Source organism: Scomber scombrus, chromosome 4 (genome assembly GCF_963691925.1).
Source record: "Scomber scombrus chromosome 4, fScoSco1.1, whole genome shotgun sequence".
Lineage (NCBI taxonomy): Eukaryota > Metazoa > Chordata > Actinopteri > Scombriformes > Scombridae > Scomber > Scomber scombrus.
The window spans coordinates 10879524-10902416 of record NC_084973.1 but is presented as its reverse complement, the minus strand read 5'-3'; the positions used below and the strand labels follow the sequence as shown (position 1 = coordinate 10902416).

The following is a 22893-nucleotide window of genomic DNA, read 5'->3' as shown; positions in this document are numbered from 1 at the left end:
TTAACAACATATAATCTTAATTTCGGATGAACAGTCACTGTTTTCAATCTGAATCTAAAATACTAGTACTGGACATCTATGTTGAATAGTGAAATAGTCAAGTATTGGCATCGATAGATTGATTTACAACAGGTGTTTACGGAGTGGTGACGCCATATCAGAATATCTCAGATGATATTGATAAAAGTATAACAACAGGATCAAGTTATGGATGAATTGTAGTTTTCGCCCAGACTCCTGTGACCATTTAAAATCGCACCAGTCTTTATGTGTGTGTGTGTGTGTGTGTGTGTGTGTGTGTGTGTGTGTGTGTGTGTGTGTGTGTGTGTATGTATGTACAGCCTATGTGCGTGTGTGTGTCTGTCCCAACGGGAAAAATCCTCCTTAAAAGACAATCTGGGCTAAATCATTTGGATTATATTGGGTGCTTGGTTCCGATAATAAATTGCATTCCGATATTTTAGTCTGTAAAATTTTGCAAGGCCAAATTAGGATATTTTATTTTATAGGTTAATTAACTGAAGGCCCAAATAGCCTGTCTGTGCGAGGTTAAGTGGTGCTATAACTTCAGATAAGAAATACAATTATTACAAATAGTCTGTCTTCATTATTATCGTGATCACAAGATTTTGAGACAAAAGTCCCAACACAAGAAACCCGAAAAAGATAGTGTGTTTAAAATGACCATAATCTAAAATGAAAAATGCCTTTCAGATTTTAATTTTGTGTCATTGTTCTGCTTAGGTTTGAGTGAAATGTTTTATTTCCCGTAGTATGAGAATGTGTCTTAATGTTGTCGGTTACACTTGTCTCTTTCTGTTTGTCTTTTAGTGAATGTATCAGTTGCGAACGTTTGCGAGATCATGGATCTTTAGGTCTCCCTCTATGAAATTTGACTGCCTTCTAATGTGTAAGATTTTCTGATCTATTGATTGAAAGTTTATTTTCAAGAATATTTAAAAAAAAATGCTTTATCATATAATGAATCCCTCCCCAAGATGAAGGGAACTTTATTTGAAATAAAGGACACACATGTAGGCTACTAAATGTGGGAACTGAACAAAATGTACTTTCATTGACCACCATGGATATTTTCTTTGGTGAAAGGGGTACACCATATTATCCCTTTCCGACACTGTGAACATTTGGCTTTTTGAGAATTTGGTGTCAGACTTCTGTACCTTTGGGGAGGGAAACAAGAGGACTTTTACCAAACAGACACAGTGCCACCTAGCGGCTGGCGTCAGAGAGAGAGAGAGAGAGAGGAGGATAAACGCCCACGACCAATGTTAAACCTAAACAGTATGTAAGGTAAGATTATGTTACACTTTGATATGAAATATGTTTTCTTTTATTCCTGAACAATCCCAACCAGGGCTACAGGGAATTAATATACAGCATCTGTATTATTTTCACTACAATAAAATAAAAAAAACTTAAATTAGATTTGAAAAAAAATCTGATATTCACATATTCTTATTTTCTTTCAGCTACTGAAGCAGACTGTCAGCTCAGCCCTGCACCCACAGAGAGCTGTATGTCAGGGCTGAGTAGAGACAGCTCAGGACAAGGCAGTGAAAGGCACTGGGACAGAGTGTGATTGTGTGTGTGTGTGTATATATATCTTGGGGATATACAACACTTGCAACTGAAAGGAAAGCAGCTCCGAGTGGCTGGGATAGCAGTGTTTCTCTTTTTGAGGAGACATGGGTTAAAGTACCTGTCTTCTAGAGACAGAAGGAGAAACATGTTATGTTCTAAAGGCTGTTGTGCTTGTGGGGTGTGTAGTTTTGCAAAACATTCTTTCAGCACAATCTTCCTCAGTATCACATAGTCGCTGGAGAACTGCCTCCTTATCTGAGAGCCAGCTGGATGCAGCATCATTAGAGTTTTACTCAGACAAACACAAAAGTGTGTGCATATCAAACTGTTTTAGCCATGGCTGTCATCACTGATCTGTGAAGCCCCTTAGAAATATCAGGATTCATGTTCATTTCTCAACTGATAAAGGCCTTGCGTATAACAATATCCCATTAGCAATACAAGAAACAAGTGTGTATTCTGCAACAGAGAAGAAAAATCAAGATAGTGGATACTACATTGTTCTATCTGACTGTAATATTAATACCCCTGTGATACTTTCCCTGCTAGCTCTGTCTACAGTCCTCTCAAATGGAGACGGACAAGTTAAGTATGACAAACCGATGGCATGGTCTCTTTCCCCAAGAGTCCCCAGTGATGATAAATGCAGCTCAGAGCTGCTGCTGAGGCGACATCATGACAATGGACAGTCTTCAGGCTTTCAAGCACTATCACAATACTACTCATCTCTGCAGTGATTTAGTACTCAATTTGTCTCAATATTTTACTCAATAGGACAAGATAGCAGAAGTGGGTGTCCTTCTCTACCCTTAATTCATGGTGTTAAGCTTTTCCTCAGATAGACATATATTACTGTGGGAGTTGCCCAAAGAGACAGTTCCTTCCCTTGTTGGGGAACGGCGTCCTGTGCCGTTTGGGCACTGTGGAGCAGAGCCTCTGTGTGTCCTCTATGGGCCTGTCACTCAGCTGAGCCATCACGGCTCCCTGGGTCAGGGCGGGTTAAGCAGCATCTGTCATCCAGCGAAGCACTATTGTATTAAGGGGAGGGATGCGACAGAGAAACACCCCCCTCCCTTCTCCTCGTCTGCTGGCTCCACACCTCTTCCACTCTCTCAGAACAACAGGAAAGACTCAGGAGAATCTCTGGGGCTAAACTTGACCCGAACACCGGAGGATGAGGAAGCACAGTCGTGACATCATGGCCAACCGGTAGAAGCCAAAAATAACTTTTCCTCTCCAAGAAAACATGCAGCCCCTGAGCAAATCTGGCCCCAGGGGAAGGTCACGCACACAAACATGGCAGAGCCGGATCAAACCTTGAATTAAATCTCCACTGTGCCACTTCTTCTGAAAACAGAAGCTCTCACTCGTGTTTCATCTTTGTGGCTGGAAAAGCATCCATGTGGTGCAACAAACATGCAAAGCTTTTTATTCCCTACGCAATTCAATTTGACACATTTAAGAAGATTTTAACTTGTGCTTCTGTGTTGAAGCGATGAAGCCGGTCGTTCTGGCTAGTGGCTACCAGAGAGTTTTTAGCTCTGTACATCGAGTCTTTCTTCGGCAACATGCCTGGATGTCCTGCTGTGTCGTGTCTTGAGCCTCCCCTCCAAGATTCATTCCTTTTCTTCATCTGTTGCCTCATCTATTTAAACTACGGGGGCTCACTCATGACATGTCGCTTCATCTTCTCTACAAGGGAGACACATGGATGGATGGATACATGCCTAACTGTAGACTACTGTGAGCTGCCATTTAACAGGAGGTGTGTGGGCGAGTCTGCCCATCTCCCCTTTTAGAAACAACATTATTTACTTGTTCTGGGGCAGATATGACTGGTTTCCTTGCAGCAGGCACATGTGACCATTCCTCCACAAACAATAAAAAAGGCGGATATCTCAGCAAGCAGACTGGCCGCTCTTCCTGCTCTTTAGCACTGATTCCGCTCTTATTGTGTGACTCCTCTGACCTGCAGGTCACTGAAAGTCTAGCCCGTGCTTGAGCCACCAATAACTTTGCTGAAGGAATGTTTATCCTGATATCCTGCGCACTTTACAGTATTTCAGTCAATCGTCAGCCATCCCAGCCACTCCAAAGGAGCTCAACCCATGTACATTTCTATCATTGTATATAATTCAAAAAACGGAGTCCTAAAGAATCAGCAGACAGCATTTAATTGGATGGATATGTTGTGGAGAATGTATCTCAGGCTAATATCTACATCTATGGTCTTGCCATCAGTTGGATGAGACGAGAAGTGAGACAGACAAATCTCTTTGGCCAATACATAAATGTGTCCATAGGTCTGAAGTGAACATGAACACACAGAGGAAGGACTGCATATCTCCTTAGTTCAATCCTTCAATCTCCCACATCCACCTGTACACAATCTGATAACCGAAACACACATCTTATTTTGTTTTCAAGGCGAAATTTATTTGATATTTAGATACAATATATGTAGACTTAATGGCACACAAAAAGATCTACGGAAAGAAAAAGGCACAAAATATCATACATTCACTACCATGTCCCCTGAATTTCAAAAGCTGATCAGAAACATTTAAAAGCAAGCGGTTGAGAAATTAAAGAGTTGTAGATTTCATAAATTAGGCTAAGACTGTACAGTTGCTTTGTGATACTTCCTCTCTCTCACATATCACTGTCTTGACACATGGTTTAACCACTGATTTAAGTAGTCTTTAGCCATTGACACAAGATACACACAGAAAACATTGATTACACTGAAGACCATTTGTTTCATAGTTTTCACTCCTTAAGACATACACACAACATCCTAGTACAGTAACAAAGAGCAACTGACTGTCTTCATACGTACAGAGATAAAATGGCACAAGCTATAAGACAACCACTTCCCATCCCGTTGAAACTGTAATGCCATGTTCCCCACTGAAAGCGCACGGTATGGTGAAAGGAAATCAATTGTCTGAGGCAACCAATGAGCAACAATATCAAAAAGGATCCTTGTGTTGTTTTGTTGAAGTTTTGCCTCCGACAGTTGATTTCAAATGTTCCTATTTTCCTAGCCTGCAAGTGCTGAATACATGTAAACACATCAGAAATCCATTCACGCTCTTTGGACATGCAAATAACCCATTACAGAAAAAGTGATCAAATCCCCCTCATTAGATTTACAGAAAATAATAATAATTAAAAAACAACAACAACACTACAACATCTGTGTCTTGAAAGGAAAATATGGGGGAAATGGTTGAGGTTAAACAGTTCTAAGAAAACAAACTCCCAATTCCTAATAAACTATTTGACAGACATTGACACACACATACACACGCACAAAAAAAAAAAAAAAAAAAACACCAGTAAGCATCAAGTGATGAAAGCACTTGTACTGTATACTGTAACACTAGTGATGATCAACACTGTTGGCCAGTGCCCCATGATTCTGAAGCCTACAGGGGGGAGAGTACACAATGAGGTTGAAAGTCAAGAGTCATTAATATGGCATATCCATCACATGGCTGGTCTGAGGCAGAGATGTAAATCTGCAGCAACAAAAGATGCACAGACTCTTCTGACTTGAGAACTTTTTGCTTGAAGGAACTGCACCTGCTGAGGCGCAGTGACACGTACAGTATCGGGAAACATAAAAGGGAATCACATGAAATTCTACACTTTCAAGAAAACAGAGTTATCACAGACAACTTCGCTCATAAAGCTCTGCCATGATTTACTCCCAACATGTAGCAGCTACAGTAATAGCTAGTGCTAACCTTTAGGTGTCGGGGGGAAATTGACGGTCAGAAACGAGGGAGGTAGCTAGAGCAAACGGCTGGCAGCAGAGGTAAAACAGGTATAATAGGTCCAATAGGTGCAAAAGTCCAGAGATTAAGGCAAGCAGTGTGTGGTGCTGGTGTCGACTGGGCACTGGTAAGGCTTTTTATGAATCTGTAAACACACCTAGGATGAAGCAGAGAGGCAAGAGGCCTTTTGGAAACCCCGCTCTACCACGGAGAGCCAGATGAGTAAGACAGGCCTCTGGGGGTGGGCTGGGTGAGGCGGGGTGAGCGCTTTAGTTTGTGACAGAGGCTGGAGGGGTATAGCACCATCTGTGGCTGTTTTTCAGTGCAGTTTTTCTCTGGGGACATCTGTTCTGGAGGTGAATGCAGTGTTGTATGTTATGTGTGAATGTTTTCAGAATAAGGATAAGGAGTGTGTCGGGGAAAGGACAGAGTCAGAGAGAGAGAGAGAGAGAGAGAGAAAAAAAAAATCAGTGAGAGCTATAAACACATCCAAAGTAACATCCTTTGGTTGATCAAGCTTGCATGGATCTGCCCAGCTTGAGCTTTCAAGAGCTCAGTCACCGCAAAGGCATCCACACCTGTGAGTGTGTATGTGAGAATGATTTCACATGTTTATCTGTATGTGCCTGATGTATATGTGTCATATGCATGTGTGTGTGTGTGTGTGTGTGTGTGTGTGTGGAAGTGAGTGAATACCTGCACAGACATGATTGTCAGAGTTAATAAGATGCAGTGCTTTGGGTGAGGTGGGGTGATGGGGGAAGGATTACAATAGGCCAAGGCGCCAAGGGTGTTAGTAATCTCTTAATGGAGGCTGTGGCAGGAAGGAACATGAGTATGACAGACAGACTCATGCCAGGGAATGCAAACCACTGAGCCACAGTATGTACAGTTAAAACTGTGAAGACAAAGAAAGGTCAGACAGGGCATCATCTTGAGAGGAATGTTTTGGAGATATAAAAGGAGGGGGGGAAAAAAATCACAAATTGCCAAAATAACAAGAAGAAATATTTGGTCCAACACCTGCCACTGGATTCAAGCCAATGAATTTGTTGCTGTAAAAAGAATTATCTTTAATCACAAGTAGCTCTTCTTCATATCTATCCAGAAGCCTAAGTCTTGTCAATAACATGATGCTGATAGCTGGCCTTTCTCTGCCCAGGAGATCAAAATAACCAGAGTCTTATCAGCTAGGATCGTGTTGGTTTCTAGAAATCAATTCCTCAGTGGATAGAATGTCTATGATTGGGTGCAAGTCAGGGATCTGCTCTATAGATTGCAGGTAGCAGAGAACCCCCCCACCCCACCCCACCTCCACTGCCTGAATCAGTTAAGGTAAAAAGTGGCACCAAAGAAGCCCTCTTAGCGATCTCCATCACTGCTGTCATCGTGGTCGTTTTAAAAAATCAGTGTCCCGTTTTCATTCGTCTGCAGCACTGGTTCCTCGTACTTCACCCCGTTTGCGGAGCTGTGGGGAAACAAAAGGAAATAATAATTTAAAAAAACACACACACACACACACATTAGACTTATGTAAGCTGAACAGGTGAGAGCAGGTTTAGTGGATGTTTGCATTCAGTGGAATGGTTGTTAGTTAATGCGCACAGGTTTAGACTCATTTTTATTCCTTAGATATGACTTTGGGTCTTATTTCTTGCATCTCAAAGCATTAAAAATACAACACGTTTTCTTCTGCAAACTGAAATCTTTCAGCTTTTCCTAAAAGCAAAAAAAAAAAAATCCTTATCAAGAGTCTTGTTTGTCTTCTAGGTAGATAAAAGCATCACTTTCAGATTCTCCCACCCTGAGGCTGATGGCTTTGGAAAGTCAATTAGTGTGAGAATCTGATAGCCAAACACCTTAATGGAACAGTTCAAACTAACAGTGGCTCTAAACAGAGGAACAGACAGATCTGATGAAATGGCGTGAGGATTCACCCCATCCTTTTTTCCCCATCCACCCTCCCGTTTTTCTCAATCACAGCACAGACTCTTTCTCAACTGCAGAATTCCATTTGTATGTTAATGAGGAAAAAAGGAGCCATCTTGAAGTCACCGCCTCTCTTGCCCTTTCTTTCTCTCATGCCCACCCCCCCCTTCTATCTAGACCCACACAACTCTACCGCTATACACACACAAAAAAAAATGACAGACATGATGGTTAGTGTGTTGCGTCCGTAGCGGAGTTAGTCATTCACCCAGTGCAGTCTTGTCAAGAACCTGGATCGCAGCATCTCTGTGTAGACTTGGAGCAGCATCACACCGTGTTGTCTTGTAACTGTGACCCCACTAACCCTTGAGCCTAGAGCTTCAGGCCTCATCGGCCTCCTCGCCGCAGCCCTCTTTGATGGCACCCGCCCGTTTACTTGTTCCGAGGGACAAATGGGAAACACATGCTGAATTGGGCGAGATGTGAGAAGTAGGGGGGGGGAGGGGAGAAGGGGGGCGCAAAGCACAAAATGCTGTATGTTGGTTGTAAGCCAGGAATGTTTGAGCCTGGCCCACTTTGTCCAGTCCAGCCCGGATTCCTCCCTTTTTCTCCTTGTACGGCCAAAAGCTCCCAGACTATTATATTATAGAGATATTTAGAGTAGTTCCAAGAGCAAACCAGTGGTAAGGTTTTACAGAGAATGTGATTCACAGAAATTAAAGCCTGTGATTTACTTCTCTGCCTTGTATTCCTCTACGGGGAAGTAGTGGATTGCAGGTACTAAGCTCGAGCAGGCCTTCTCTGTATGTTTTTAACTGCTGGCCACCTCTTAAAAAATAGCACGTGTGATTCTGAGAAAAGTTTGCACAGATGTCTGGCTATATCCAGAGGACAAGGCACTTGCATACAGAAGTGTGTACACATACGCTCTCAACACGCACTCATGCGAACCACGCTAACAGGCTTTCAATGGGTCAGCAAAACACTTAACGACCTGGCACATGCGTCATATTTTTCTGCAATCTGTTGTTATTAACTAATTCAGAGTGAGCTATGAAGCTAAACATGAAAACACACACACACGTGCGCAGAGACCCCGTGAACATAAACCCCCTTTTCACAACACCAAACAGAGGAGTGAGAGCAGCACAGGTGAGCAGAAACACGGAAAACCCACAGGGAGCGGAGGAAGTATCTGAGACTGGCCCCTCAGATACCAGGGAGAACTTACACAGCCACACTCAGACCTACACCTGGCCTGGCTACTCCTCTGCAGCCTTTGTGCCACGCACAGAGCCCTTCTTACGCATCTAGACAAAAGCAAGGGGTACAGTAAATCACAGAAAAGGCGATTAGGAAGTCTGTGCGGGCAGCGAGGATTAAGGTTACCATGGACAAGTGTTGTAAAATGTTAGTCCTTGGAAAGCCTCTTCATTATAATATACTGAATCCTCCTATTTATTCATTAACACACATTTATCTTCTTTCTTTGTGCTATCCACGTCTTCATTTGGGTTGCAAAAACAGTAATCAGTATCTGTATCATATGCACAAGGTTTAAATTGAGCTCTCAATTATCTACTCACCTCATCCAGCTCCCTCTGTGTCTCTTCCTCCATCCGTCGGATGTCCTCCATAGTCAGCTCCACCCACTTATCAATCCAACAGAAAAGCTGACGGTGAAAGTTAGTGAAGATCCTCTTTTCTTGCTGAAAGACAGCAGTAGGCTATGTTTAGGGCTGTGATATGTTTGCATTGTTTATCACAATATTAATAGGAATGCCTGAAAAATATATATTCCCAATACAGAATATGAGTGCTACATTACATCATGCTCAATGCAATGAACTGTGTTCCACTATGAATTACATCAGACAAAACTGCTCACCTCAAACATTGTTAATATTATAAATCATTAATCAGACATTTGTGAGACAAAAACACAATACTGTCATGATATAACTGCACTGAAAGTCAATTAGTAATAACAATGAATTATCACCCAGCACAAGTCTGGTCAAGAAGGTTTTACAAACTGGAACTGGACAAGATAACCAGCCTATGTGATGTTTCATTGTGTAAACATGTCTCTCTAACCTCATGGATGAAGTTTTCCACTTTGGTCTGCAGACCCCACCACTTGAACTTGACTGTGACCAGTTTGTAGGCACACATCTTTGGGCAGTCAGTCTTACTCGCTAGCTCTCTCTGTTGGGAGAAAAACAGTAAAAGAATGAAAAGACTTACATCCTATCACTTTTTAGAACACAGTATCAGAATAAATAACGCAGCAAAAACTTGACAGAAACTTTGCAATGAGAGAATAATCGAAAAAACTGCAGACGGCTGAGAGAATATTATTTTAGACTAATCTTGGCTGCATTAAAAGCTAAAAATCATTAATACATAATGCTTTGGGTATGGAGCTTACTGAAATAATTATCAATATGAAGATGTGCTGTGCACAGATAAAAGAGCCCTAATCTACAACACACTTTCTAAATCCATCCGCAGCTTGCACTCTGCCTCCCTCTGAAGACGAGAAGAAAAGGAAGAGGGGGGGGTTGGGGCAGAGCAAAGTGGATAAACTCCAGATGAAGGGACCATTTCTCTGCCTCCGCCCTGACAGCGACACCGTTCCCAACAGGCATGCCTTTGTGGCCACAGAAGGCAGATAAAACGGTGCTCGCGAAGCGATAAGGGCGTCGCGGTGCAAAGCTGGTTACATTATTAACACCTAGGACCTGCTCGCCCCCAGAACACACATACTCTCCCCCTGAGAACACCTGTTTAATTAATCACTTCATTCTGGCTCGGCATTCCAAGAGAAAATGCCACAGACCCGCCTCAATCACCCTCATCCCACTGCCGTTTGATGCTATGATCATGGAGGAGAGCGAGAGAGGGGAAATGAGAAACATTTCTAAATTTGCAGTAGGTTTAGAAAAGTTGTCATCGCTAGAGGAGAACTTCACATGAAACGGATTCTACATCAAAACACTTACGGTGACATTTCTTCTCTCCCTCTCTGTGCCCCACTCAAAGGAGCAGAAGTTTTCAGAAATACAAAGGGTACCGATATGCAAGCATGTGTGCATGCAGAGATAGACAAGAGTTTTATTGCTCTGAGAAGCTGGCAGAAATTGTGCCTCTGTTGTCACATAACTACTTTTTTTTCACCTTTTCAAAAACAGCCTTTTTCCATGTCCACAGCGGACGGGAAAGTGATCTAATTAAAAACACAAAATAAAAAGTTGTGCTTCTTTATTCATACTTTTTAAAGCTGTTTGGCTGCCTTTGTTCTGTGAAAATTCTTGAAGCAAAGGAAAGTTTCCCATGGTGAACTTTGAGGGCTCCACTGCAGAATAGAAACTCTCAGTGCTCTAAATGTGAGCAGGACCCATTTGTGAGGCTGCAGGGTAAGGCAAAGTACAGCAGGAAGCAACTAAACTCCTGACAAAGTTTCTCTGTGAGGATGAGCCATGTCTTATAGACTTTTTACTTTCCATCAAAAGTACATCAATCTTTATACAGAATCACTTCTTGTCAACTTTAGAATAAATGTCCAAATAGTCTCTATCCCATTTCTGTCTCTGCTGTCACACACATAGCAGATAGGCAGAGCTCAGAGTAAAACCTTAACTGACCCAGTGACTTGAAATTTCTATTAGACCCAATTAGAGCTGAGAAAGAGGTGATTTGTCTTCATCAAATTGCAGCCTTAGGCTGCATTCACACCAAATCCGCCAGTCAGGCACTATGACGCGCGGGGGGGGGGGGTTTGTTGTTTGAGGTAACAGTGAGACAATGAAATATGATCCAGCAGGCAGAGTTGGAGTTGCAAATTAACGCATTTAAGACTCATCAGGACCCAAAACCCCACGCAGTGGTTTGTAAAACTCACAGACAGTATTTTACAACTCTGGAAAGTTTTCACAGTAGCAACTTTTTAAAATCTTTCGTCACGATAATCACAAGGTAAACAGATGAATAAAGCGTTTAAGTTACCAAGTAACCCACCAGGAATGTGCACTTGCATGTATGTGATTGGCCACTGCAGTGTGACGTCAGGTTGCGTTTTGGCAAAAATTTAGTCCAGTTCCACCCCTTGCTGGACAGCCGCTGCAGTTTTTTTGCTGAGCCCATTGCAGCCCCCACTCCAATAGTATAAACACGCTGCTCCCATACAAAGGAATGGGAGGACTGAAGTTTTTTTTACGCATTGTCGGATTTGGTGTGAGTGTAGCCTTACAGTCCTGCAGTGGGACATGTTCTTATCTAGTAGTGCTATAATTATCTAGTGTCTAAGAGTCTATGAGAATACATCTATATCAGTGTTGCACATCTGGACACCACAATTTTTTCCCCCAATTCTGTTTTGAAAACCTGCTGTAGCTCTGTCGGGTTGCACAGGGGCCATGAATGAAATGCATTTTTCAAGTCCAGCCACAAATTCTTGATTGGATTGAGGTCTGGTCTCAGACTCCAACTCTACGACATTAACACTGTTGTTTTAGGCATTTCCTGAGAACCTTTCTGCTTGGGATCAGTGTCTTCCTGGAAAAGAAATCTTTTCCCAGATAGCAGTTTGCTCGCCGATTGCATTAAGTTTTCCTGTATTTTGCTTCATTCGTTTTACCCACTATCTTCCCCATGCTTTCCAGGCCTGCTGCAGTGGAGCATCCCCACAGCATGATGCTGTCATCACCAACACCACACACCAGCTCAATCTTTGGTCTCAGCCCACTGAACTTTCTTCCACTATGTTTGAGAGTCTTGCACATACCTTCCAGCGGCACAAGCCAAATGTGATGTGTTTGGTTTTTAACAATGGCTTTTTGTTTGTAGTGGGTTTCTCAACAATAGCTGTTCACAGTGTCTCCCATCCCATCACATCTCATCTCAGCCGTTGAACCCTGTAGCGCCTTCAGAGTTGGCATAGGCCCCTCTGTGGGGAGGAGAGCCTGCTCTCGACAGATTTACAGATGTTGCATATCTTTCCGTTTTTTATGCTGTGGAAATTTTCTGTTAAACTGTAAAATTACTCCAGCCATGTTGAATTTCCAGGGTAAAAACACTGCAGCTGCCTTTTTTTTTTTTTTTTTTAAACAATGAAGAACTGCACAGAATTATAGGTCTTGTGCAATTCAATGTTTTAGGAGAAAAATGTGTTTGATTACATCTGCCGGTATGTGTCTTGTATATGTAAATGACGATGAACAGATATGAAGGTAGCAGATCAGTACCTTCCAATTGGGACCCAGGGGTCCTCTGCCGGTCTTCACTGACTTGAATATGGCGGGGTCTTCATCTGGCTTGTAGTCCTAGAGCGAGAAACACAATTAATACAAAGCAGAGCACATCACATTTAGCTGACAAACTATTTACCAAGTTGTGAAAAAAATCAGAATACTAATAAAATATGGTACATTATAATTTAAGCAACAAATAGGTGTTTTAGCATTAATTTTTATTTGTTAACAAAGTTTTAAAGAAATCTGCAAGTTTTGTTTATTGTTCTTTTTTAACAGGAGATTTGTTAAGATTCTTCAAATATTCTAAACTGAGCACTGCACAAGAATAAGTCATTTACAGAATTGTTGGTGTGTTTGTCGTACACTTTACACTACACTTTGCCAAAGCCCACCATCCTCAGAGATAATGTCATGCAGCAAGAAGGCCACAGCACAACTCAGACATAAGTGGCTTGGAGATAAAACAGCGTCTGTGGGCCGTTAATGCCACCAGCAGCATCTGTTTAATTAGGGTGACAATGCTGCCAGTTCATAGAAGTGAATGTACCTGCATGAGAGCTGATGGGTGTTCTGGTTGCTGCATATTGAAGTATTTGTGTATGTGAGGCAGAGTACACTGCCCTAATCGCAACAGCACCACTTATACCCCATATACAGAACACAGACATATCCTAGCAAACCAATTTATGTGAGCCAATGGCTCCTTGTTCAATGCGCAAGAGGATCTTGGTCCCATGGCAAACAGATCCTTAACGCATATAGAAGGATACTGAACACATATGCCGAGCACATGACAATGTTGACTTCATGAAAGAGTCAAGAGAAATAGTAATACAAATAAATGAAATAGCTTTCAAATTATCAACAGCTCAAGGGCCCAGCAATTTTAAATAAATCATGATGCGCCTGCAGCTAAAAGCTACTTTTCAGGGCTATTGGCCAACAGGAGGGTGCCAAATGTGTGGAAACTGAGAGAAACCCACCCTTACACACACACACACACAATAATTTGGCTGTTTTAATGCTGAGAGCTCCATCACTATAACAATACACTGTTCTGCGCTAATGAGGTCTGTGAATCGATGTGCCGCGCTAGACGAAAACGGAGCTACTCCTCAAGTAACAGAGTGTGTGTTAGAGCGTGAGTGTGCTTGTGCCGTGTGTGTATTTGTCTAGTTCCGGCATACGAAGCACTGTGAGCCTTAATTACACTAACAAACTCATCGGTGCTGGCGGTACGCCCCAGGCCCTGCAGCCATGCCTGAGGCTGAGGGCTGATAGGGCCCTCAGACACAACACGCTCCTCCAGCAAGGCAAACACGTCCGCCTCGTTAACTACCCACCCCAAACAAACACGTACACACACACACACGCACACAGAGAAACCAACACTACTCAGCCAAATAGCCACACATACAACGCTCACAGAGCCACAGTGAAATGAGGCAATGTGATGTCAAATAACAGCAACAACTTGTAACATCTTCAAATAAGATTTCAGAGATTCAATGTGGAGCATTAAAAACTCATATTTATATTTTGAAATGTTATTGAGGGAACCTTCAGATGCTCCTGTCAAACTCAATGTGTCGTTTTTTAAACACAAAGATTTCGAAGAAAGAAGTAATGTTCAGTAAAAAGTAAGAAGCATGAGGAGATTTAGTCAAACGGAGACCAAATGTTACACAATTCACATATAAATCAATACATCTTGGAATGAGTTTTCAATCTACTCTAACCGTATAATTCAATATTCTGCAAGATGCCATTTACTTCCTTCTCTTAGCCAGCAAGGCATGTGTTTCATTGTACTTGTAGTGATGCAGATGAACTAAAATAAATTCTAAATCTCTCAACGAGACAGTTATACCACCAATGTCGGACCCACTAAACCCAGTAGACACACTACAGTATTGTGGGAACTGCTCACAGTGATCACAGTTACAGTGATCAGCTGCTTGCATAGATCAAAAAAATTGGGACAGAATAATTCCAATGCTGTTTAATTAAGTAGCCCACTTCCTGTGATCATTTTAAACATTTGGGGGAAAAAAAGTTGAAACAATGGTAATTCTGTTTTTTTGATTAACGGTTGCAGCACCATTATTGCTTCTTAGTAACCTCTCTGCTTCTGACTGGTTACCTGAAACTGGTGCTACGTGCACATTGAAATCATGAACTGATAAAGAAACTTCTTTTCTCAATGAAAAGCTGCTCCAAGCTGATGACAAACTGCCAAAAACGAGTCGATGAGATGCAGCAGCAAAACAAGCATTTGAAACAGCTGTACTGTGCTTTGAGACAACAAACAACATAAAATTCAGTAAATAGCTAAGTTGTCTGTTTCATTGTATTCATGTAAACTGCATCAGAAACAAAGAAAAAGAAAAAAAGATATAATAAAGAAATAAAGAAATAATAAATCTAATAATTCTTCCACTTATAGTGTTCAATTCGACCAAGACAGATGTGATCACTCTAAGCAGTTTTCCACTGTGCAACAAAAGGTTGAAACAATTAGCCGCTTAATGAATTAGTCCTTCGTTAAGATGAATCAACAGTTTTAGGTTTTTTTTGAACATTTACAGATTTCAGCTTCTCCAATGTGATGATTTGCAGGTTTTTCCATCTTATATCATTATAACTTCAATCAGGATTTTAAAAGTTGCTCTGAAAGCAAAACATCAGGAAGACATCATCTTAAAATGAAGCACAAATTCCCACAGCTTATTTTATGACATATAAACTACAAAAATAATAGATTAGAAAAGACAGAGCCAAAAGCTGAATTGTGGGATACATAACATTTGAAATGAGACTGATGCTTATGATTTCAGTGTTGTCCCAACTCTGGCTGCAACCTAGATTTCCCAAATCACTTCATACTTTTTGTTCTCAGCAACTCCAAATTAAACTCCAATGAAATTAAGAAACTTTTGTGAAGGAAGTAACTTAAATGAAATCAACCAATAGCTCCTCTCTTAAATAAATAATCACGATTTGAAAGTTCCTTATGTGAAGACAGTGTATTGGGTTTGGTAGTTAATTTGGTAATGATCAGGCTTGTCCACATGAAGGCGCCAAACTGCTTTTAGCTTCCATTGAAAAATGTGCCAAATGTTTCTACTTACAGCAGAGGACACACTTCTGTCTGCAATGTCAATGGGTACAACAGTGACATCCTGCCATGTGGGCCTGTCTAGTTTGTGCACCTGAGAAAGCGAGAGAGAGGGACAGAGAGAGAGAAAAACAAACAAACATGTAAGAAGAGCATACAAACTCAAATATAAAGTTCAAACTGAATATTTGCTGGTTATATTGTGAAGGTGCTCACATTTTCTTGTGTTCCAACGTCTGGTTTATGCCACGTCTCAATCTTAATGAAGAAATTGTCTTTCATATACTCATTCTGGAGGAAAGAGTTAGGATATATAAATATATAAAAATTGTATGTATAGAAAGCTAACTGAGTTAACTGCAATACCTTGAATTTAGTCGAAGGAAGGCTTTTTTATTTTACAAATATAAAAAAAGAAGCCATTGAAGGCTACCTACCGTCACAACTGATTGAGGTCAAGCATTGGGAGAAAGGGGGAAAAAAACACACCATTACCTACACATATTAAATAAAACACTGTAAATGAACACCAACAGAAAATTCACAGCCATGATGCAGGAAACAAAAGTTGATTTAACCCAGGAGAAGGTGAGGGGTTTCAGGGTAAAGTCATGTAAGGAGGGGACTCACTGGTTCTGCAGTAAGGGTAGGCGTTCCAGGCTTTTTCATGAAATACCAAGGAGCCTTCGGGGGCTAACATCTTGACAAACCCTGGGACTTTACTGTAGGGTGGGGAAAGAGGATGGGAATGGGTGAATGTAACTGGATGAGTACATTGCTGGATTTATGAGTGGTTCTACAGGGAGGACTGGCAGGAGGGAAAATGAACAGCAGGTAAGACAATACTGCCACTGGCTGGTAGCACACTGCAATTACACTGAAAAGGAGGCAAATTATGGCAGCCAATTAAAAAGGGAAATAAAGACACGTACCTCTTCAGGTGGTAGATTTTGTGTGTATACTGTCCTTTCTCTCCATCTTTTTCATAGGGCTCATTCTTGAGTACCTCAATGCCCTCACCGCCACCCGTCTCATTTTTACTTGCTTCAGCCACTGAGAACAGCTGTCCCACTTGATACTGTAACCATAACAACCATAACACAAACATAAGTGTTTTATAGTTGACAGTATAACCAGAAAATAAACTCAAGTATAGAGTATGTCCTGTTTTTATATATATATATATATATATATATATATATATATATATATATATATATATAAAGCAGAACAGGTATAATCTGTACAGAGCTTTCAAAGTTTATCCCACATTCTGCAGGATGGATTTCTCATGTCTCATGTTATGATGGCTGAATAACAGACAGTGCAACAGAGGGGTGGATGTTTGCTTATATTGCAGCCACAATAGCTCGGATTAGAGTCTCTCCCCTCAAGAGAACACTTAGTTTCCAATTATTTGGAATGAGATTTAACATGCTGCTGTAATTGCCAAGAGATTTTAAAGCCGTATAAGGCAGGAGGGCGAGAGTCTGGGATTCATGACACAAATTCCTATAAACACAGGGGAACATTTGCCTGTTCTTGTAAAAAACAATCACAAGAATTACAAATGATGCCCTTTTGGATAAGAATGTGTTGCCTTAACTTGTAACCAGCAGCCAATGATATGATAGCAATGCGCTCATTTTCACTGATTTATCTCTTTCGTGAGTATAAAGCAATTATTTTAAAGAACAGTGCATTACAGAGAGTTGATGTAATTCCTATAAAGCACAACTTGTGTGACACAATTTCAGGCCAAATAAGGGATTCAGGTTCTACTGCACTGACAGAAAAAAATGAACTTGGGCTCAAGTGTAAAAACTTTGCCAGTAATACAATGGAACTGAAACAAACATGCAATATTTTAAAAAAGAAATAAGTGTTAGCAACAACTTCAGCCCAGGCTCACTTAAGGTGGACTGACCTTTAAAAAGTGGATCAGCTTCTCATTTTAGTGACAAGCCTCTCTTCCACACTTGGCCTTACAACTTTTCAATGCATTTGCATAGATTGATATACAAAACTGACTGTAGATAGATTTTATGGCTAATATAGAAAATAAATGAATAAAAACAACAACAAAAAGTGAATATTTTACATCCTCTGCTCTCTGCTATGGATGGTTCCTCTCAGTACACAAGCTTAGTTTGTTATCTTTTTCAACAGATGAAGGGCAAAGGTGAAGGTACGAACAATGGGTATAATCCAAAAGGTAATATTAGGTAATATCATAAGAAGGTTGATTAAATCTGCTTACGTACCTCCTCAACACTACAGGGTAAAACCACACGGCTGCAAGAGAGAGAGAGAGAGATGTGGTTACTTTCACACAACACTTGTTTCTTAAAAAATACCTAGAGTCCTGTTTTAGAAGTTGTTTTACATTAAACCAGTATTATTAATGATCACCTACTCTGATTGGCTAGACGTGTGCCCCCCTCCCCCACCCCAACACCTTCACCCACAGCCACCTGACCAATCAACACCGCTAGCTCTTCAGCTGCAAATATCAACATTTCAAATAACTAAGTAACTTTAAAGCAAAAGGGGCCCACACCATCCCCCTATACCACAAAACTAAAGTTGTTTTCCACAATAACAGCTCTTTAAATTCTACTTCAATATCAAGTGAACAATATACAATATAATATAATCACTTCAAGTCAACCCTCTCAATTGAGTTTATTTTGCGTGAAGGTGCCTCCTTGTCACTTCTGTCTGCTAGCAAACAACAGAAAAACACCTAAAAGCTGCTGTGTGGTGGGATGTACCACCAACAGGGTATAGAACCCAGAACTACATTTTTGTGAGCTGCCAAACTGAAAAACTAAACCTTTAAGACCAAAGTGGATACAGGGCTGTGTGTTATGCAGTGAAGAGACAGACCCAACCTGAGCTGAGCTGCACTGACAGCCTGCAGCTCAAAAACCTCGGTAGAAAAACAACACATATACCTAAACATGCTGCTGAAAAAAGGTACGAGGTGTTTGTAACAGACGTTTAAGTCACTGAATAACTATCTTGCATTCAGCTGACATGTTCGCTGTAAGAAGAGTCTGAATGGGAAATGATGAAGTCTGTGCCCTGCTTATGTTTACAAACTGCAGTCGCCGTACCAGCTGCCTGTGAAAAGTGTCATAGTAGCTGTTTGCCATCTCTGCTCTTGATGTGATGTCAGCCCTTGCATTTATGACACAGGGTGCTAAAATAATCCTTTGAAATGCTTAAATCTGATGTTTTTAGCTAGCTACAGTCATTTTGTTAGCATTTTAGCCCTTTGTTGTTTTGCCCTCCGACGGATGTGGATTCAGAGTATGACACATTGTGCTCTGTCTCTATAATGTTTCACTCTGACATGACAGACAAATCATTTTACCTGATTAAGACCACAGTCTATAGTAGTAGCAGATACATGTCATTTAAAAAAAAAAAACCCAACTCAGCAGATGGATACACATACCACAAACCCCCCATAATCTGTTGTTTTCACATCTTAGAAGGTAAACTTTTGCCGATCTTTACAATGCATCAGTTACTATTCTCTACCTTACCAACTGCATTACACTCATAATGACAAGGACATGCTAATCATCCGTCACTCTCCACAGTCTAAAGTAAATATGAACTGGAGCAGAAGCATCAGTGATGCCGTAGCCACGTGTGCTCCATCATGAGATTAGAAATAACCCTCCACTACTCACAGAAACCATCCTTACTACGGAACAGGAAGCTAGTTGTGGTCACTCTTGCAGAGGAAAAACTATTACCGCCCAGTTCGTCACACTGCTGACTTCAGCAGAACGAGAGGAACCCATCACTAGACCAGAGTGGAAAGCTGCAGTTGAGGAAAGCAGAGTTTGGATTTGGTTAAGAGATGAAGAAAACTCCAATTAAAACGGGCGTGAGAGGAAGAGGAGCGATGGAAAATTTAAGCAGTGAGTCACTGTAGGCCAAAAATATCATTTAAAAGACAACACAAGCCAGTGAAATAAGATGTAGCTGTTCAAAACATAAAGTCTTCATCTTAACCATTTAGATATTTTATATAATCAAGAAATATGAAGTTTTTGCAGTTTTTCTTCATGCCCCAGTAGACTTTTACTTCAGGGTGTAATGTCCTGTGCCGACAGGAATTGCATCATTTACCCTGATGAACATGAAGCTGCAGTCATTGACCACTAACCACACAGTGCAAGAGAAAAAAAAGCAGGCAGAGGAAGTTCACTCAAAGCATTCTAAAGTCAGTCTGTTTTTTTTTTTTCTAACTGCACTCTGATGACGAGCTGTGGCAAATCATGACAACGGTAATCTGAGTTTTATTCAGAATTAATACTATTCTATTAACTTGTACTGAAATAAGGTTAGTCTTTACAATGACACCCTGTGATAGATGATGTTCTCGGCAGGCTGTTGTGACGAGGCCAATGACAGCTCAAAAGCAAGGCTTTGTGATGAGTGATGTTGGCAGTCAATGCAGTCAAGGGCTGAGTGCACAGTCAGGGCTCTAATTTGAAAAATAAACTGAACAAGAGCACAATGAGTAAATGAGCTGTAATGAGTAATGCATGGAATTAGTGAACAGTACTGCTTGTCAGTGGATACATGTAGACATAATCTTCCTCCACTCAGAAAGTGAATAGGTCCATAGTTAGTGTGCGTCCCCTGCTGTAATGCAAGTGCTTTCACAACTTTGACGTGTCTCTTCTTACTACACAGGTATTGTATTATGATGCACTTCTGGCAATGTAGCAATTAAGTGTTATTGTAAACATGTTGACAACAACGCTGTGCAATTTACAGAACTGTCTCTTCCTGTCTTTAACTCTAATCTTGTCTATGTTTCTGAATCTCTGTTGAATTCAGAAATAAAACCAGAAACCTCATACATCAATCATCTTCCCCTGATGTTGAACTGAACAAGATGTTCAAACTAAATGTTAATGTAAACAGACTGCATTTGTATAGTGCCTTTCTAGTCTTCCGACCACTCAAAGCAGTTTTACACTACATTCATACACTGATGGCAGATGCTGCCATGCAAGGTGCCTGCTCTTCAGTAGGATCTGACCATTTACACACATTCATGGCACAGCCTACTGCAGCAATTTGGTGTTCAGCATCTTGCCCAAGGACACTTCGACATGTGGACTGGAGGAGCCGAGAATTGAATCACTGATCTTCAGATTAGTAAATACCTCCCGAGTTTCATATTAGGACTGAAGAAATACCATGTAAGCCTAAACCAATGTCACTTGAACGCAACCAACTGGTAGCAACTAAGGTTGTAACAATTAGTCAATCAAAAGAAAATTAACTTGTAACTATTTTGTTACTCTATTGAAAGTTCAAGTAATTTTTCCAACAAAAATGACCAAATTGATTCCAGTTTAATGAATATGAGAATTTGCTGTTTTTCTTTGTCTTGCCATTTTTCACTGGGTTTCTGATGTTTTATAGACTAAAACTTTAATCAAGAATGTAGATTAAGCAGATTAATCAATAATGAAAATAACTAATCATTGGTTGCAGCATGTATAAATCCATGCAAATTGAGCACAGAACTAGATCTAGGACTTGTTATTAAACTTTCTGATCTTCTTAATATGGTTTTCTAGCATTAGGTTTTAATACAGCCTTCAATCTTCTTTCAAATACTAAATTATACAGCTTAGGGTTGTGTTCAACAAATAACTTCTAATCTGATTTTGTCAGGATGGTGTAACGCTCCGGTGCAACACGATTTACGCCAACAGTTTTGGATGAGGTCACTTCATGTGAGCAGGAGGGTTTAGACAAGTTAACCAAACCTCACATTAAAAGAGTGGCATGCTAGTCAGGAATGCATCAAATGTACCTGGTAGTTCCTGCATCTAGTCGCTATGAAAAGACAAAATGTAAAATATGATTATGATGGTGAGTGGCTATAACAAGCTGGGAAGAATAAACTTTACAGACTTCCTGCCTTGACGAAAATGCACCAATTCCTTCACTGATTGAGCCAAAGAAAACAAACAAGCATCCTTATGTTTCCTAATCCAGCAGGCACTATTTGACAAACGCCTAAAGCTGACATTATCTGTTTTGTTACGGGTAGATGATCGTTGTGGTTTGATTGTTTTTTTTCGACTGGGTTACGTGGTATTCATTTCAAAGCGGTCCTGTTAACCCAACTTCACGACTCAGACGGCTAACAGCTAGCTAGCGGTACTTTAATACTACTATCGTTGTAAAGCCAGCTGTATGAATAAACAGACTGGTTTAACGCAAGAACAAAACACACGAATTTGCCTATTAATCAAAGTATCTTATCTTGTTAAAGATTAGCTGGCGCCGCCGGAGAGTTACGTGTCATTTTGCTAAAAAAAAAAGTGAAGATAACATTAGCAGCGCTAACGTTAATTCCCCATTCACGTTAACTGTTAGGTATGTTAGCATTAGCAAATCGTGAGCTAACTCGTAGCTTAAGTTAGTCAAACTTTTACAGCTTGATACAAACAAGTAAAAACGGGACTCTTTATGTTTTAAACGCACCGCACCATAGGTTGCAGTGTTTAAAAGGGCTAGCTACTCAACGTGAACATATGGGAAGCTGTGTGATAACAGCAGCTGTCACACAGAGCGCTGTCAAAGCCGGTAGGCCACAGAGCTGCTCTTGAGCAATCCCACCCTTCCCTCGTGTGTCTAACACAGACACCGGGATCAGACCAAAAGTTTTAATTAGTGTCCAGCTACTGAAACAGCTCCACAGCCTAACACAATCATTTATCTAACGAGTCACTTGAATCAAAACCTTAAAAAATGAACAGTTAAGACAGAAACATGGCACTTACTACTCTTTGATAAGAACCATCGTAGCGTGTTCCTCTCTTCGACACTGGCACTGACCAGCGACCGCTGAGCTCTGCTGACGTCATGAGCTGGTAAGAGCAGCGCCCGGTCCCTCCCACCTGCTCGGTGATTTGCAGAGCGAGGTGAGGACGGACCTGTTAATTGCTATCAACCAATAAAAATCCCTTTCTGGTGGCTTTTTAACCCGCCTGGTTTATATCTGGTTTGATCATCGGAAATAAATAATTCATTCCTAATTAAGATTTTGAATATGCAACTTTAGTCCTTGCATTCTTTACTGACGTGTTTTTAAATCTGGTTCTGGGCTTTGGAGCTTCTACTGCAATCTACTGTACACCTCCTGGAGCATTGGTTC

General features: G+C 40.9%; 1 protein-coding gene across 2 annotated transcripts; it reads right to left on the bottom strand.

Annotated features, from left to right (window-relative positions):
- Positions 1 to 4029: 4029 nt before the first annotated feature.
- Positions 4030 to 22571, bottom strand: LOC133978895 (phosphatidylinositol transfer protein beta isoform). Of its 2 annotated transcripts, XM_062417246.1 has the most exons (12): positions 22520 to 22571; positions 17951 to 17981; positions 16619 to 16764; positions 16317 to 16408; positions 16124 to 16131; positions 15903 to 15977; positions 15700 to 15780; positions 12560 to 12637; positions 9411 to 9521; positions 8900 to 9022; positions 8545 to 8623; positions 6756 to 6852 (listed from the first exon to the last, which is right to left on the bottom strand). In XM_062417246.1, exons 1-11 carry the CDS (start codon positions 22537 to 22539, stop codon positions 8576 to 8578), a joined length of 813 nt encoding a protein of 270 aa, XP_062273230.1. In that variant the 5' UTR covers positions 22540 to 22571; the 3' UTR covers positions 6756 to 6852; positions 8545 to 8575. The 2 variants fall into 2 exon arrangements, with proteins under 2 accessions (XP_062273229.1, XP_062273230.1); XM_062417245.1 differs by lacking the exon at positions 8545 to 8623 and having other exon boundaries at positions 4030 to 6852.
- Between the last annotated feature and the right edge of the window lie 322 nt (positions 22572 to 22893).

Excerpts from the sequence above, each read along its gene's own strand:
- LOC133978895 (XM_062417245.1), bottom strand. The coding sequence starts at position 22,539 with ATGGTTCTTATCAAAGAGTA. Across the intron at positions 17,982-22,519 it reads ATGGTTCTTATCAAAGAGTA|CCGTGTGGTTTTACCCTGTA; the intron begins GTAAGTGCCATG and ends TCTCTCTTGCAG. Across the intron at positions 15,781-15,902 it reads ACGTTGGAACACAAGAAAAT|GTGCACAAACTAGACAGGCC; the intron begins GTGAGCACCTTC and ends TCGCTTTCTCAG.